The sequence below is a fragment of the Fukomys damarensis genome, unplaced genomic scaffold (assembly GCF_012274545.1).
Source record: "Fukomys damarensis isolate Sample0158 unplaced genomic scaffold, DMR_v1.0_HiC HiC_scaffold_16, whole genome shotgun sequence".
NCBI classification, from domain to species: domain Eukaryota; kingdom Metazoa; phylum Chordata; class Mammalia; order Rodentia; family Bathyergidae; genus Fukomys; species Fukomys damarensis.
The window spans coordinates 118,464,855-118,482,061 of record NW_022900928.1 but is presented as its reverse complement, the minus strand read 5'-3'; the positions used below and the strand labels follow the sequence as shown (position 1 = coordinate 118,482,061).

The 17,207-nt window shown below is 45.4% G+C and overlaps 2 protein-coding genes across 16 annotated transcripts in view; one reads left to right on the top strand and one right to left on the bottom strand.

The window, feature by feature from the left end:
- Positions 1–19: 19 nt before the first annotated feature.
- On the bottom strand, positions 20–4,653 carry LOC104853745 (mitochondrial chaperone BCS1). Of its 5 annotated transcripts, none has more exons than XM_010611909.2 (8): positions 4,566–4,653; positions 2,325–2,693; positions 2,080–2,219; positions 1,709–1,903; positions 1,435–1,498; positions 1,015–1,184; positions 697–814; positions 20–593 (listed from the first exon to the last, which is right to left on the bottom strand). In XM_010611909.2, exons 2-8 carry the CDS (start codon positions 2,642–2,644, stop codon positions 344–346), a joined length of 1,257 nt encoding a protein of 418 aa, XP_010610211.1. In that variant the 5' UTR covers positions 2,645–2,693; positions 4,566–4,653; the 3' UTR covers positions 20–343. The 5 variants fall into 5 exon arrangements, with proteins under 5 accessions (XP_010610211.1, XP_010610208.1, XP_010610207.1 ...); XM_010611906.2 differs by lacking the exon at positions 4,566–4,653 and adding an exon at positions 4,466–4,504; XM_010611905.3 differs by lacking the exon at positions 4,566–4,653 and adding an exon at positions 4,357–4,453.
- Positions 4,609–17,207, top strand: part of Znf142 (zinc finger protein 142) — a 21,164-nt gene continuing 8,565 nt past the window's right edge. Inside the window, exons 1-6 of one of the 11 annotated variants that reach the window (XM_010611900.3) lie at positions 4,609–4,715; positions 5,291–5,382; positions 7,162–7,460; positions 11,494–12,093; positions 13,104–13,274; positions 14,546–15,370. In XM_010611900.3, the coding sequence (XP_010610202.1) occupies positions 7,190–7,460; positions 11,494–12,093; positions 13,104–13,274; positions 14,546–15,370 (1,867 nt within the window). In that variant the 5' untranslated portion in view covers positions 4,609–4,715; positions 5,291–5,382; positions 7,162–7,189. The other 10 variants (XM_010611898.3, XM_010611897.3, XM_010611896.2 and 7 more) reach the window with 10 other exon arrangements.

Here is a 17,207-nt window from a genome sequence, read left to right as displayed (position 1 = left end):
TTTTTTGGTACTGGGGATTGAACTCAGGACCTTGCACTTGTGAGACAGGGGGCAGCATTACTGAGCTAAATCCCCGGCCCTACACATGTTTCTTATTTAGATCCCTTTAGGTGGAGGCATATATCTTTCTGTTTATTCTATGATCACTTCCTCTCTTCTGTCCTGGGCTATGCCCCCATCATCTATACATGTGGTGGCATGACTGACCCTTGTAGGCATCTGTGATTGCAGCTCCTGCTTTATATTCAAGTACCAGCACAGTGAGGGGAAAAGGGAAGTCAGAAACCAGAGCAAGTATTTATTGATTTCCTCAGAAAGGAGAGCCTGAGCACAACCTGGTCGATCACCTCAGAGACTCAGCATTATGAATTGCCCCTGCAGGGTCATTTTTATACAGCATGAAGTAGCCCTGTACCTGGGCAGGACTAATCTGTGTTGTAGCTTGAAGGACATGTTCTGCAAAAGTCTCAGCCAAGGAAGGTGCCTGCCCTGGGTAGAACCTCTGGAACATCTGGGTCAGCTGCCAGTGTGAGCAGTAGCCCACATACTCCTTCATGTCCACTCGCCCGGGGCGTATCAGGGCAGGGTCCAGCCTAAGAGAAGTAGGGTTACAAGCAACAGTGCCAAAAAACATGGTCCTTTCCACCTCCTGGTTCTTCTGAGAGAGAGGAATTGGAGTCTTATCTCACTGCTTACCTGTCAACGTGGTTCGTGGTCATAAACACAATGCGTGCCTCGGTGGAAGCCACACCATCCAAGGCATTGAGTAGCCCACTGAAGGTAAGACGACCTAGACCTTGGTACTTCACAGGGTCTGAAAGAAGACAAAGATGGAGAAGTGGAGTGGTCACGGCACTGCTCAAATTGAACATACCTTATAATGTTCCCCTACTCATCAGTGCCTTGCACTGCCAACTCAAGCATCCTCCGTCAACCTTCTGATTTTTACTTTCTCCCACTGTACCTCATTACCTTCATTTAGAACCACTCCCCATCCTCAGCACTTTCACTTACTCTCTGCAGCCAGGTCTCGGCTGAGAAAAGCAGCATCCACATCCTCCAGGAGCACCAGACTCTGCTGCGGGGCCACACTCAGCAGGTGGTTGAGGCGGTCGTCAGACAGGCTGGAGTCTGTGAGACTCAGCAGGCAAATGCTGTGTTCCAGCTCCCCAGCCAGTGCTGTGCTGTGGACCATGGTGATGCAGGAGGCAGCAAGCAACCTGGGGACTTCTCTGGGCCCAAGTGCTTTTTGTCCCAGGCCTGGGAGGTATACCTCAGAGGCCTGGCCCTCCTGCAGCCCACCCCATGTTCTACATGTCTCATGTTTATCTTGATTCATGGTCCAATATTCATTTTCCTCTCCAACACCATCACCTACCTCACTTTTACCACAAAGGCTCAGTTTCACAATTAAGAGAAATTTTGACTACTCACATAAAACTGCTCTTTCCACAACCAGGGGGCCCATAAAGCAGATAGCCACGTCTGTAAGGAATGCCTAGGGATATAGCCAGGAAAAACAAGACCTAAAGTCAATCATTACTCTGCCTCAGGTGTCCACATTCATCCCCAGCCCTGACCCATGCTGGCCTGAGGATTTCTGAAATCATTCACATAGGCAACTTTTCTTTCCCTTTCACCTCTGGGAATTGGGCTAAAGACCACCCCCTCTGCTGAAACAATACAGTAAAAATAGCCTGTTTCTCACCTCTGTCAGTGTACCATTTAGGGTTATCAATGAATTCCCGGATGTCTTTGATAATTCGATCAGCCAGACCCTGCTGTAGAACCACAGAGCTCAGGGGCCGACGGCGGCGTGGATAGCCAAAGGTGCGCCATTCGGAACCCACCGCTGTGTACATCACTGTCTTCCCTTCCTCCTGTTGCAAGGCCAGCTCTCGAGCTGGGAGCAGAGAGAGATGAGACAAAGTAATTCTTTCCATTGTTGATTCTTCACTAAAATGGCCTCTTCCTGGTCCCCTGCTCTCATGGCTCCAATTCCCTTATTTTCCTCTCCAAACTGCCCTTCCTCAGATATCCAGTGTCAGATATCCAGATATTCCCCTGTGCCATCCATACCTTCCTCCAGGATGTTGAAGAAAACCTTGCGGTCTGTGCCCAGGGCTGTGAAGGTGACAGATTCCCAAGGAGTGCCCGTCTGCAAGTCTATCATCTGCATCTCTCGGCTTCGTTCTACCCGGATCCATTTCCCCTGATACCTGAATAAGAATGGTCAAATGGATAAGTGAAGGAGAATGTGTCAAACCCAGCTCTCTCCATTCTCCTTTTCTATTCTCAGAGCCCTCCCTGGCTCCCAACCTTACCAGATGAAGTGGTTCCCAGGGCTGGGAACAAACTCAAACTTGGTGGAGATGCGGCCACTCTCATGCTGAAGGTATGAAGTCTCGACACTGAGGTGCTGAGTACGGGAACTGTGTCGGGTGAGCCAGCTAAGCAACCAAGCATAGCTTCTGTCTCGAGCAGGCACTTCCAGTGTAATCATGTAATGGCGCCGAAATGCCACCAGTCCCAGTTGGGCGCCCTTCCGGGCCAGGGCTAAGGCTGTGCCCACACCCACTAGCCCAAATCCAGCCCCAAAGTAGGGATTGTCCTTCAGGGCTAGAACAAAGTCTGAAAGTGGCATCTTGAAAAGTAAACACCAAAGCTTACAGGCTGTGAGGCATTATCAAAACCTAGGGGTAATGAGCAGTGAAGACAAGACAAAGCACAACTTTAGAAACTGGAACCTACGTATGTCTCTAGCCCTGTCACACTCCCTCCCTCAGAAGCAAGAAGGTCAGCACTACTCTGCTTTATTATGCTCCTCCTGTGGAGCAGGGCTCGTGGTGGAATACAAGGGCCAACATATTAGACCCTTTATCAGCTTATTCATACCTCAGTCTCCTACCAGAGGACTGTGTCTGAAGATTCCTGAAACCTAAGAGAACAATGTAACCAGTTTCACATCAGGATAATAGATGGGCAGAATTTGTGTGGATCTTGGGACCAGCTGAGCTAGGAAAAGGCCCATTGGCAGGGATGGCTCTTCTCTTGACCTGTAGGTGATCACATGCCTTTCAAATTTCCTGTCCCTTACACACCCAGTTCCTACTGTCCTGTTTACAAGTAAGTTCCCAATTTATGAACATTCGAGTTGCAAACTTTCACAGACATGAATGGACCTTGCATTATGAACACTTGTAGATGCGAACAAATCCTGGAAATAGCTCATGTGTTTGCTGGACAGTGTCACAGATATTCTGTGTGCAGTGTACAGTGCAATTATGTCCATTAGTACAGTGTTCATTCAGAGCCCAGGATGTCCGGGAGCAAGAGGAAAAGCAGTGGTGATGTGGAGGGGACTGCTAAGAAGCACAAAGCAACACACATTGATTATTTGTGTCAAAGGTGTATAAGACTCATTTTGTTAGACTTATGAACGAATCTGACTAATGAACGTTCTCTGGAAACAGAACTCATTTGTAAGTTGGGGACTTACTGGAGTTATTACCTCCCACCTAAACTGTCTCTTTAAATTTTAATTTTTGACAGCAATTTTTTTTTTTTTTTTTTTTTTTTCAGGGATCAAACTTGGGACCTTTGGCTTTCAAGACAGGCGGCGAAACCACTGAGCTAAATCCCCAGTCCTTGACAGAGCATTTTAATGTGTCTTCAGTTCTTGCATCACTAAACAGCTATACGGAGATCTAAAGTTTGCTTCATTAGGATCAGCTTCAATTTTATCACTCTCCTTTCTCCAGTGCCTTCAATGGGTGGCTCCCAACAGACCCTGAACTGTATACAAACCTTTAGCCTGATGATACCTGAGGGCCTCCACAACAAGGCACCCACCTGTTTTTCATGGCTTAGCTCCTACGAACGCCCCACCAACAAATATGCAACACCTCCCACCTCCTTGTTCCTGCAGGTCTCTTGGCTCAGAATACCCGTTCTTTATTCTTTGCATTCTTTCCACCTATTTCCTCCACAGAGCCTTTCCTAAATTCAACCCCAAAATACGTGACTGGATTCAACTGTAACAAAAAGACCTGCAGAAAAAGAAGCCTGTTTCTAGCACATCTCCCCGCTCTGCCCACCTCATCCACCCACGTCATTCTGCCCGGCACCTGGCACGAGGGGCAGTCAATTGACAGCGGTGACCTCGGCTGAAATTCGGAGAGCTGGGATCCAGAATTCCAAAACACCTATACGTGGAAGGCTATAGACAAAGCTCTTCTCTTCCCCAGTCCTTGATCAACACCCAGAAGCCTCTTTAAGAAATCCCTCCATACAGCGGATCAAGCCCCCAAGAACGTGGTTCGGAGTACTCCGTCACTCCGCCCCTCCGCCCCTTACCGCCAAGGCTCTCTGGCCTTCAGACTCGATGGTTTCACCCCGGGCCCTGGAGTGAAGCTCTGCTAGTCCCCGACCCCTAAATGTCTCAGCGACTTCCCGCCACGCCTACCAAGAAGTCCATGCCTCTCTAGCCCACAAGTCTCGATGATCCTCGTTGCGCTTCAGGGTTTCGGTAGGGAGAACTGAGGGGGCGGGAAAAAAAAGAATACCTATTGGCTGACTGGGGAAGAGTGGCTTCCTTATGCCGGATGTTCTAGACGCGTAAGGGCAGAGGGCGGTCGCACAAAAGGAGCCCGGGGAGGCAGCTCCAGCTGCTGTCGACCATAGAGATGCGGCTCCCACTGGCCCTGACTCCAGAGGTGAGTGAGCTGCCGCCGGGCGTGAACTGTGAGGAAGTGGGGGTGGAGCGAGCTGGAGGCAAAAGTTACTGGATCCCCGGAATGAAGTTGGGCCTGGGCAACGGGAACCCTTGGGAGGAGGTGCTGTGGGGAACACGCCTACGAGTGCGGCCCTGCGCCTCTCAGCGGCCGCCCGCACCTCCTCGGCGTCACCGCGCTGAACCCCGCCCGGGCCCCGGCTTCCTCTCCTCTGGACCTTAATTATTACGACGCACCCCCCCAAGGCTTGCAGGCTACAGAATTCCTTTCCTGTTCTCTGGTTCTCGTGATCCAGCCCGACAATGTGGACGCTGTCATCGCATCCAATTTACAGATAGGAAAGCTGAGGCCCAGAGAAGTGTGGCGACCGCTTCTGCGGGAGGCCACGCGGTGAGACAGAGCCCAGAGGCAGGTGGGAACCCAGGAGCCCGGGGTCGTTGTTTCCCAGGCCTTTCCTCTCCCTTACTCTATCCTTTCTCTTCCTTATTGCTGCTGCCTCTAAGACTCATTTCTTCTCTTGTGCCCACTGTGCTCCTACCTAAACCGCCTTCCTGCAGGTGAAGGTTCTGTCTACACGGCGCTGCGGCCCCCTTGGCTCTGCTTGGGCCACCTCGGAGCTGGAAGATTGCCCAGAGCAGCGGTACAGGCAGTAAGTGGAGGCTGAGGCTTCCAGACTCCCTCTGGCCGCGGAAGTACACTTCCCCGCCTCCTGAATCCTGCAGTCTGCTGTTTTTTTGTTGTTGGTTGGTTTTCGTTTTGGATTTTTGTTGGTTTGGTTATTTGAGACAGGACTTTGCTATGTATATAGTTCAGGCTGGTCTTGGACTATGTAGCGCAGGCTGGCTTCGAACTCGGGCTGTCCTCCTGCCTCAGCCTCTTGAATACTGGGATTACACACAGGTACCACCAAGACGCCTTACTGATCTGCTGTTTTGAATAGATTCTGGAGACTAGAGAAGATTAGTTCTCACCTGAATCTCTGTGATTCAATTTCATGAAGTAATTATTGTCAAATTAATTGCAAAAATTACTCAGTTTAAACCCATTTTAGCCATGTATAGCTGGACATACAGTTTAATTGCCATTCATTTCTCACTTGTTTTCCAGTTTGAGGACTTCGTTAGCGACTTTGAGATGTCTCTAGATGTGACCATGTATGTGTGAGGAATTGTATATAAATTGGCTGTACTATGTACCTTGATACAAGATACCTAGCATTACCCTGATGCAGCTCTGTGTTTACTAATTCTTCACTGAAATTTCTTTGTGTTCATGAAAGCAATAGATAATATCAGGTAAATGCTACTCAGAAAAGCTCCACATCTGGGAGAGAGACTTAACAGGTAAACAATAGTGCAGTGTGATACACTGGGGCTGGTGCTATGGTACAGAGTGCCACCAGGACCCTGGAAAGAGAAAATTGAGCGTTAGGAACCCTTCACAGTAGAAATGACATTTGTGCAGCTTCTTGTAGTTAGGGATTGTTTGCCACAGGAGATAGTGAGAAGGGGAGAAGGCACATTAAGCCACAAAAGACAAAAGGGAGTGAGGATGTATTATTAAAAGAGAATGGTGAGGGGCTGGGGATTTAGCTCAGTGGTTCCACCACATACCTCACAAGCACAAGGTCCTGAGAGTTCAATCCTTGGTACCCCCCCCAAAAAAAAGAGAGAGAATGGTGAGTTTGGAGAATGGCAAATCATCTGGTTCCAAGATTTGTTGAGGGGAGAGATGAAGATAATGTCTAGAAAGCTCAGTGTGAGCCAGTTGGCAATGGAATGGTTTAAACCAATCCTGAGGAGTAGGGAGATCATCAAGTAGTAAAGGGACTTTTGAGATCCTTTGACCCCACCAAATTTTTTTGTTGTTTTGTTTTTTTGAGACAGAGTCTCACTATGTAGTTGAGACTGACCTGGAACTCACTGTGTAGCCCAGGCTGGTCTTGAACTCACAATGATCCTCCTGCCTCAGCCTCCCAAGTGCTGGGATTACAGGGGTGCACCACCAAATTTTGTTGCAGATAAGAAAATTGAAAGGCCAGATGTGGTAAACTCACAAGAATGAGGCAGGAGGCTTACCATGAGTTTGAGGCCAGTCTGGGCTACATAGTGAGTTCAAGACCAGCGTGAACTACATAGTAGATACCCTGTCTCAAAAACAAAAACAAAAAAATTTTAAAAAAAGAAAATTGAGACTGCTTGTTTATGCTTTGACCGAGGCTATTTAATAGCAACAAATAACAAACAATCTTTAATAGGTGGGCCAAAAATTGTTGGCTCTCTCCTAATATTAATCCTTTTAAAATTTATTCTCATTTATTCTCTTTGTTCTGAACATTGTGCCATGCAAGGAAATATCTAAGTTGGTAGGCACTGAGCTATATATCTGTACTAACCATATTTTGGTTTTATTCTGCTTGGCTTGTCAGCATTTAAGAGGACACAACACACAAATCAATGGTGATGGCAGACGCTGTATTGGACTCACAGCCAGTCAGCAGCACTGGGGAGATGGATGGACTGTGCCCTGAGCTATTGCTGATTCCTCCAGCTCTCTCTAACCGTGGAATCTTGGGGCCCATCCCAAGTACCTGTCCTTCTGGGGACACTGAGCCAGGCTGCCTGCTAGTAGAGGCCACAGCTACTGAAGAAGGCCCAGAAAACATGGAGATCATTGTGGAAACAGTACCTGGGACCCTAGCCCCAGGAGCTCCTGGAGAGAGCCCAGGTATGTGCTTTACTAGCAGGCCAGTGGGACAAGCGGCCCTGAGGTTTTGTGTGTGCTATTTCTGTGTGAATGTGATGAGAACACCAGGTAGCGTGCTATTTTTATACTTCTAGATGTAACTGGGTTTGCAGTTGGTGCATGTTGATGGAAGGCTGGCAAAGTAGTACATAATTTTGTACTGTGCATTTGGCAAAGCCTGTCCTACAAGGGCTTCATGTTCACTAGGCAGCAATCCAGAAAAGTAGACCTTCTGACACATCTACCCAACTGGCTTTTCCTTACTCTTGTAATCCTCGGGGAGTCTTTCCCCCATATTGACCTTACCACCAAGGAACAGCAGCCAAAAAAAGGCCCTGCCTGTCTCTACCACCTGGGGTTGGCAGAGCTTTCCAGAGGTAATTGATTTTTCCTTGCTCTAGTATCCTGTGTATTTCACTCATCCAAAACATGCTGTTAGGAAGAGTTGAGCATTTATAGTTATCCTAGTAGAAAGAATCTACCCTTTTACTTCCTGTAACTTCTTTTTAGGAAACCTACTGGTTTTTTGACTGCCTCTAGTTACTCTTGTCACTATTCTGCCTGACAGTGTAGGATGGTGACATTTTGGGGAAAAATTACCCAGTTCAACCACATTAAATTTTTAAACTAATACGTGGTGAAAGTGGGGAGCCTGGGAAGATATTTTTAACTAACAGTTTACTCTGAGTTTCATTCAGGCACCATGTATATTTACATACTGACTATTCTGAGTGTTGCTCAGATAGGTGTCATTTCAACCAGTCAATTCTTGTATCGAATAAATTGTTAATATTGTAGTTTTTATATTTCCTATAATCGTATCAAAATTAAGAAAAAAATATGCAATTTTGGTCATCTTGTATTTAAATAATTAGACTAGTAAGAGGCTGATATATAAGAGTTAATATCTTTAAAATTCAAAGAGGTCCACAATAAGAAGAACAAACTTTGGGTTTTTGTTTTGTTTTGTTTTGAGACAGGGTCTCACTGTGTAGTCCAGGCTGGCTTGAACTTGCATCAGTCCTCCTGCCTTCGCCTTCCAAGTGCTAGGATTACAGGCATGTGTCACCATGCTTGCCTGAAAAATAAACATTTTTAAAAAATTGTTTTTTGTTTTTTTGAAACAAGGTCTGGCTAGGTAGTTCAGGCTAGCCTTGAACTCGCTGTGTAGCTCATGGTGGCCTCAAATCTCAGCAGTCCTGCTTTAGCCTCCCAAGTGCTAAGATTACAGACACACACCACCACACTCAGCTAATTATTATTTTTTTGGGGGGTTACATGTAATTCACTAAAAAATAAATATAGTCAACAACCTTATGGACGTTTGCTTAATCTCACAAAAATAAGTTCCAGTTAAAAATAACCATGTAATACAATTTTTGTTTCGTAGCTTTGGCAAAAATTAAATACTTAAAATATAATACCCACAGTGTTAGTGAGCCTCTGAGGAAATATACTGTCTTACAGTTTATGAATAACATATAATAACGTAATCTTTTGAAAATCAGTTTAAGCTGGGTTTGGTGGCACATGCTTGTAATCCCAGCACTTGGGAGGTTAAGGCATGAGGATCGTTGAGTTCCAGACCAGCCAGGACTACATACTGAGTTCAAGGCCAGCTGGAACTACATAGTGAGACCCTGTCTCAAAAAAAGGAAGAAAGTTGGTTTAACTACATAGCCACTTTTACAATGTGTATACTCTGACCCAGCAATTCCCCTCTAGGGATCTAGTTTATAGAAAAACACATAGGGAGCTCGGGATTTAGTTCAGTGGCACTGTACCTGCCTGGCAAATGCAAGGTCCTGAGTTCAATTTCTGGTATGAAGGCTGTGTGAAAAACACATGGACACAGAGATGGGGATGTGTAGGACAGTTTTATTTGTAATGGTTGGAAACATCTCAAATGTCCATCAGAATTTCATTTTGATTTATTGTTTTAGTTTTGTTTTGTTTTGTTGAGACAGGGTCTTGCTGTGTAGTTCAGACTGGCTTTGAATGTCAATTCTGATGCAGCCTTCTGAGTGCTGGGATTACAGGTGTGTGAACACACCTGGACCATTTTGATGTTAATGTTCAGAAATACTATGAAGTGAACAAAACAAATACAAAGTTTATCTATGTACTCATAGATAAAAATATGGTGGCGCATGCCTATAATCCCAGCACTTGGGAGGCTGAGGCAGGAAGATCACTGTGAGTTCGAGACCAGCCTGGGCTACATAGTGAGTTCCAGGTCAGTCTCAACTACATAGTGAGACCCTGTCTCAAAAAAAACAAAAACAAAAAATCTTTGATATATTGCAAGTGGAAAAGAAAAAAAGAAAGCAAATTGCAGAACAGTGACCCCAAAAAGGCCTGAAACAAGCCAGATGCAGTGGCACTTGCCCAGCTACTCAAGAGGCTGAAGCAGGAGGATTATTTGAGCCCAGGAGCTCAGGGCTACCTGGATAATACATAGTAATTCCCTTGTTCTAAAAAGTAAAAGAAAAAGAAAAAAAGCCTGCAAGGATATAAACCATACTGTTTGTGTTTGTGTGAGGGTGGCACTATATACTTCTGTATCATTTGAAGTAAAAAAAAAATAGAGAAAAGGGGCCAGCAGAATAAAAGTAAGAAAAACCTGAGCTTGAGTCATGCATGGCTGTATCACTCAAAAACATGATAGCCTTAATGTTGTGGAATCTCAGGTCCATGCTCTCATAGAGCAATTGGTGGACCAAAAGACACATCATCAAGGCCTGCTCATCGCATTTATCATTTTTTTATCATTTGGTGTTTTGTTTTTGGGGGGACTTGTTTTGTTTTGTTTTTGAGACAGGGCCTCGGTTTGTAGTTCAGGCTGGCCCTGAACTCACCATGTACCCCAGACTGGCCTCAAACTCGCAGTGATCCTCTTGCCTCAGCTTCCCCAAGTGCTGGGATTACAGGCGTTTGCCACCACACCCAGCTCTGTTTTTTTGAGACTGGATCTCAGTATGTAGTTCAGGTGGCCTTGAACTCACTGTATAGTCCAGGCTGGCCTTGAACTCAAAGCAGTCCTGCTGCTTCAGCCTCCTGCTGGGATTACATCCGTGTACCACCATGCCTGGCTGCTCATTGCATTTATATATGTATGTATGTATGTATGTATGTATGTATTTACTTTATTTATTTTTGGTACTAGGGATCGAATTCAGGTTCTTCCACGTATGAGGCAGGCGGTGGCACCACTGAGCTAAAGATCCTCAGCTCTGCTCATTGCTTTTAAAATGTTAGCAGTTATTACAGACATGACTCAACTCTTCAGAAGGAAGTTCTCTATTTTGAACTCTTGTATCATTGAAAAAGCTTTTTTTGCAGAATTTGAAAATTACACTCTTTCATTGTTTGGCACTGGATGAATCTAGGGCCTCATCACTAAGCTACATTCCTGGCCTTTTATTTTTTTTATTTTGAGATAATGTCTTGCCAAGTTGCCCAGGTTGGGCTTGAAATTGTGATGCTCCTGCCTTAGCCTCCCAGAGTACTGGGATACAGATTTGTGTTACTGTGTCTAGCTACGTTTTATATTGCACACGTTTCTAGTTTGTCACTGTCCTCTTTTGGAAGTTTCTGATTTTTTTGGGTTTTTTTGGTTTGTTTGTTTGTTTTTGTACCAGGGATCGACCTCGGGACCTTGCACTTGCAAGGCAGGCAGCAGAACCACTGAGCTAAATCCCCAGCCCTAGAAATTTCTGATTTTTGTTTCAGCAAAATATATTGTCTTTTCATAATGCTTTCTGAATTTTATTAATGCTTGTTCATTCATTAAATGCCCACCTTGCTATTGATATTTTCTAGACACTAGGAATCCAAAAGCAAGTGCCAAACTATCCCTGACTTATGGGTTTACAGTCCAGGTGTAGAGCCAGATTTGAAGTCCATCTGCACTCCTTGAATGGGAAAAGACTCACCTGCATTTCTGCTAGTTAAGTAGTTCCTAGAGTCTCCTTCCATCTGATTCTCTGCCTTTCTGTTGGTCCTCTGCCTGCAGGTGTCCTGGTAAAGGTGGTGGAGGTGTACTTCTGTGAGCGCTGTGAGCAGAGCTTCTCAGAGCCCACTCTGCTGTCCCTGCACCAGTGCATTGAGACCCATATACAGCCTGTGCAGGGCCTCTCTAGCACCCCGTGCTCTGTAGAGCTGCCCACCAGCAATCTCACCCTCCATGGCCCTCTGCAGGGCAAGAGCCCAGCAGATAGCCCCCTGCCATGTCCTGTATGTAGACAGGAGTTTGCCCAACCACAGGCCCTGAAGAACCACTTCAAGATTCACCGAGCTACTCCTGATGCCTTCTCCTGTCCAGAGTCTGGCTGTGTCTTCTCTGCTGAAGATCGTAAGGGTCTGCAGCACCACCTGAGGCAGACCCACGGAGCAGTTCCTGTGCCGTGTTCTTTCCGGGGCTGCCCCCTGCTTTTTGGGAGCCAGCAGGGCATGGAGTTGCACCGGCAGGCCCATTACCCATTCCACTGCACCCACTGCAGCTTCATGGGCTCCAATATCAAACTCTTCCGGCAACATCAGCGAAGCCATGGGGCTGGGACACAGGGAGAACTTTCTGCTGTCCAGGGACTTCCATCCCAGGAGCTGCTGCCAGGTATGAGGCCCGGAACCCAGTCCCCTTCCTGGGATATAGTCATAGTTGATCTGATGGGAAAGACATTTGTTTCCAGTACCATGAATGTGCATGAGTATTTGGAAAACTAGAGAATAATTAGAACAGAATTACTGGGTAGCATGAGAAAGCATCTGGAAACCTTGAACCAGACAAAACATATGGGACAAAGAGTAAGTCTTTGTCCATGATGCTGAGTGAAATGTGACTTAGATTATATGTGGCCTGAAGTTACTTAAACAACATGCTGTACTGATCTATATTAGGACTTGACTTTTATGAGGGCAGAAATGAAAGCACCTGCTGGTGGGTGGTAGAAAAGGAAACCTTCCAGGGAAGTGGTGCTTTATTGATTCTTACTCCTCTTGGTCTCAGAACAACAACAAATACTCCAGCAAGGGGTGAGTGGAAGAGCAGGAGGAATAAAGAAAACAGGCCAGAAGAAGACAGCATTGTGATGAGAACTTGGCTTGCTGAGACCCACTTGATCTCTAATTCCTAAAGGGAAGATCTTTTCCTGGGAACTAGTCATATTTCTTTGCCTTACTGAGGCAGCTGTTGGGAGATAACAGTTAGATTTGAGGGGTAAGGTGTGATGCTGGCTTACTGAGTTGGGCTTCTCAATAGAACAGTTGAGTGATCAGAGCATGCTCACCTGCACTGAGCAAGCCCAGTCATTGGCCTGAGGAACCTGAGCCAACAAAGTGCAGTCTACCTTTCTATACCTCTCAGCCCTGCCCCAACCCAATAATCTCAAAGCTCTCACTTTAAGGGGCCTCTGGCTGGTGTTTTCTGAGGTTTGATTTACTTTAGACTGGATTACCACTGATAGTTTAGCTCCTTTCTTGAGTGGGAATATATATATTTACTTAAGACCCAAGATTCCCTTCTGCTAACAGATTCTACTAGCCAGTGATTCTACTAGCCAGTAAATAGAAAAGTTCAAGCCTTCAGTTTTGTCATGAACTTCATCAAGTTTTATGTATCTCCAGCTCCCAAACTGTCTCCGGCAGAGGTAGACCCTTCTGAGGAAGCTGGTCCACCTTTGCCTGAGCAGGAGGATTCAGCTGAAGAGGAGGAGGATGTAGAAGAAGAGGAGACTGGCACCCAGAAAGATCCTCAGAAAGACTTGGATAAAGGCCAGCAGGCTGGACAGTTGGAAGGTAATAATTATTAGGTGGTAGGGAGAGTTGAATAGCAGAGAGTCTGGCATTGAAGCTCTTGGGTCTGGTTTTCTGAGCTTTGGTTTAGATCCTTCCTCTCTTTCTTTGGTAGATGTGATGGCACATGCCTATAGTCCTAGTTACTCAGGAAGCTGAAGCCGGAAGATCACTTAAGCAGAAGAGTTCAAGACCAGCCTGGGCTAACAAGACCCTGTCTCAAAAAAAAAGTCAGCTGCATGTGGTGGCATACACCTGTGATACCAGCTTTCTGGGAGGCTGAAGATCACAAGTTTGAGCCCAGCCCAAGCAACTTAGCAAAACCTTGTCTCAAAGTGTTTTAAAAAATTTAAAAACTAGGCATGTAGCTCAGTGCAGTTGCCCTAGGTTCAATCCCCAGTACCAAAAATGATTTGGTGAGTCCTGTAATCCCAGCACTCAGGAAGCTGAGGCAGAAGGATTATCACAATTTCAAGGCTAGCCTGGGATCCATAATTCAAGACCAGCCTGGACTACACAGTGAGACCCTGTCTCAAAAAAACTTTAAAAAAATTTTTTTTTTTTTTTTTTTTTTTTGGTCAAGATGCTGGTTGCACAGTGTTGGGGAAGAGTTTTTCTCTTCTGGACTGTTTTTTTCCTGGCAGAAAGCTCTTTCAGGGAAAGAAGGGTAGTGTTCATAGGACTAAGGTGCTAGAAGTTAATGATCAGCATTCTAATTTGCTAGCATTAAGCCTGCTAGGACTTTTTTCTAAATCTTTGCTTCCCAGGTTTCCATAGAATATCTGAATCCATCCCCAGAGAGCATATTCACTGTCAGGTAAATGGGAAAGATTTGATTGTAGCAGATTTCTATTACCTACAGCTCAGTGAGCCAGTGTTCAGAAATAAGAGTACTACACTTTCTTCCCTTCTGCTCACTCCTTTTGGGGCACTTTCCCCTCTAACCAATTCTGCTCATCCAGCAGCAAAAGCTAGAATGGTGCATCCAGATTGTTCTCTTGAGCAGCTCCAAATACAGAAACAGTGGGTGAGTAGGGAAGCACTTCAAACAGGCCACAGCAAAATCTCAGAAGTCTTTGTGGTTTCGTTTCTCTTAATACTGGAGTTTCTCTTCTCTTCCTTGAGACTACAGTTTTGAGACTGTTGTTTGATTTCCTTGAGGGAAAAACCACACAGTGTTTGTATCTGGCCAAATTGTAGCTCTTTCATCATTTGGCCTGCCCCTGACCTACTGAAGAATCTCACTGCTAACCCCCTGTATTCCCTTTCCCTAGGAGATATGACTTCTGGCTCTGAGTCTCTCTTCAAGACACACATGTGCCCAGAGTGTAAGCGCTGCTTTAAGAAGCGAACCCATCTAGTGGAACACCTGCATCTTCACTTTCCAGATCCCAGCCTCCAGTGCCCCAACTGCCAGAAGTTCTTCACCAGCAAAAGCAAACTGAAGACCCATCTACTGCGGGAGCTGGGTGAGAAGGCCCACCATTGCCCCCTGTGCCACTATAGTGCAGTGGAAAAGAATGCACTCAACCGCCACATGGCCAGCATGCATGAGGATATTTCCAACTTTTACTCAGACACCTATGTCTGTCCTGTCTGCCGTGAGGAGTTCCGCCTCAGCCAAGCACTCAAGGAGCACCTCAAGAGCCACACAGCAGCAGCTGCAGCAGAGCCATCTCCACTTCCTTGCTTTCAGGAGGGCTGCAACTATGCAGCCCCCGATCGCAAGGTGTTTGTAAAGCACTTGAAGGAGACCCATGGGGTACGGGCTGTGGAGTGCCGCCATCACTCTTGTCCCATGCTTTTTGCCACAGCTGAAGCCATGGAGGTGCATCACAAGAGCCACTATGCCTTCCACTGCCCCCACTGTGACTTTGCCTGCTCCAACAAGCATTTGTTCCGCAAACACAAGAAGCAAGGCCACCCAGGTAGTGAAGAGCTGCGCTGTACCTTCTGCCCCTTTGCCACTTTCAACCCAGTGGCCTACCAGGACCACGTAGGCAAGATGCATGCTCATGAGAAGATCCACCAGTGCCCTGAGTGCAGCTTTGCCACTGCCCACAAGAGGGTGCTCATCCGACACATGCTGTTGCATACTGGTGAGATGGCTTTCATCCTTATGATAATGTAGTAATAACCACAGTGCTGATAATCACTAACATGAGCCAACATGCATCTACTAGACATCACAGGAAGGGCCTCACATACCTGAACACAGACCTAGTATCCTTTGTTTACAAATGAGCCATAAATTGAATGTCATTCACTTTATAAAGTGGTCAAGTTAGGATCTAAACCCAAGTAATATTGTTCTAGAGCCTATACTCTTTTAAGTGATGTGCTGTGTGCCTCACTGTTAAGCCCTGTCCAGTTCTGCCCAACCATAGTCAGCTGGGTGGTTGAATATCTCATCTGTTGAGAGTTAAGAAACCCGGATAAGGACAGATACCTTTCTGTACAATTCAAGTGTGGGTATGTGCTTTGAGGGAGGAGGTGAGGGGACTGAGACATGCATGCATATTATGGCTATCCATAGCTGGGTATCCATGGCACGGAAACAAGATCACTAGCAGTGACCTACAAGTTGCACTCATTTCACCTCAGACTTTTTTTTTTCCTGGTGCTGGGGATCGGTCCCTCAGCTTTGTGCATGCTAAGACAAGCACTATACCACTAAGCTTCAGCTTCGGGCCTTTTTCTTTTTTCTTGTTATTTTTTATTATTCATTAAGTTTATTGGTAAATTTTAGATATACGATATGACGATATTCATTATTGGGAATTTGTTACTTTACATGAGGTATCTTGGTTCTTATTTTTTCCCCCTTCCCCTGCCCTCCTCTCAACCCCTCCACTCCTCCCTGTTTGTTTCCATTTTTTTCCTTTTCTTACATTGTTTTTCCTTTCTTTTCTTTCCTTCCCCCTCTCCCTTCCCCTCCCCCTTCAGACCTTTACTTCCTATTTCACATTATCTATTACCCATTTTGATCCTCATTTACACTTTTAGTTTCTCACACCAGAGAAACTTCAGTATTTACACATGTGTCCTATTTATTTCACTTAAGAACATTCCTCAATGTGCATCCACTTAGCTATAAATGTGTCTAGCTTATCATTCTTTATGGCTGAGAGTACTCCTTTGTATATTAAAAAAAGAAAACCAAATCTTTATCCAGTCAACATTAGATGGGCATTTGGCCTGTTTTCAAGATTTAGCTATTATGAACTATGCTGCTATAAGCATGAGTGCACATATGTCGCTATGGTATGACGCTTTTAATTCTTTTGGGAAGATGCCCAGCAGGGGAATAGCTGGGTCAAATAGGACCTCTAATCCTAGTTTTATTATTATTTGTTTGTTTTCATTACTGGGGATTGAACTTGGGTCCTTCTGCTTTCGAGGCAGGTGGTAGCACCACTGAGCTAAATCCCCGGCTTCTAATCCTACCTTTTTGAGGTTTCTCCATACTTATTTCTACAGTGGTTGCAGTAGTCTACACTCCCACAAGCAGTGGAAAAGGGTTCCTTTTTCCACACAACCCCACCAACATTTGTTATTGGTTGATTTCTTGATAAAAGCCATTCTTTCTAGAGTGAGGTAGAATCTCAGCATTGTTTTCATTTGTATCTCTCAGATGACCAGTGATGTTGAACATTCCTTCATATGTTTATTTGCTGTTTCTATTTCTTTGTCTGAGAAGTGTCTATTCATTTCAGATGCCCATTTTTGGATTGAGTCTTTAAATTTTGTGAGCTCTGATTTATTTATGTTCTTTATATATTCTAGATAGTAGAACTTTGTTTGAGGAACAGCTGGTAAAAATTTTTTCCCATATTGTGGGTTGTCTCTTCACTCTGTTGGTAGTTTCTCTTGCTGTATTTTTTTTTTTTTTTTTTTTTTTTTTTTTTTTAGGTATAAATCTTGGGCCCTTTTGTG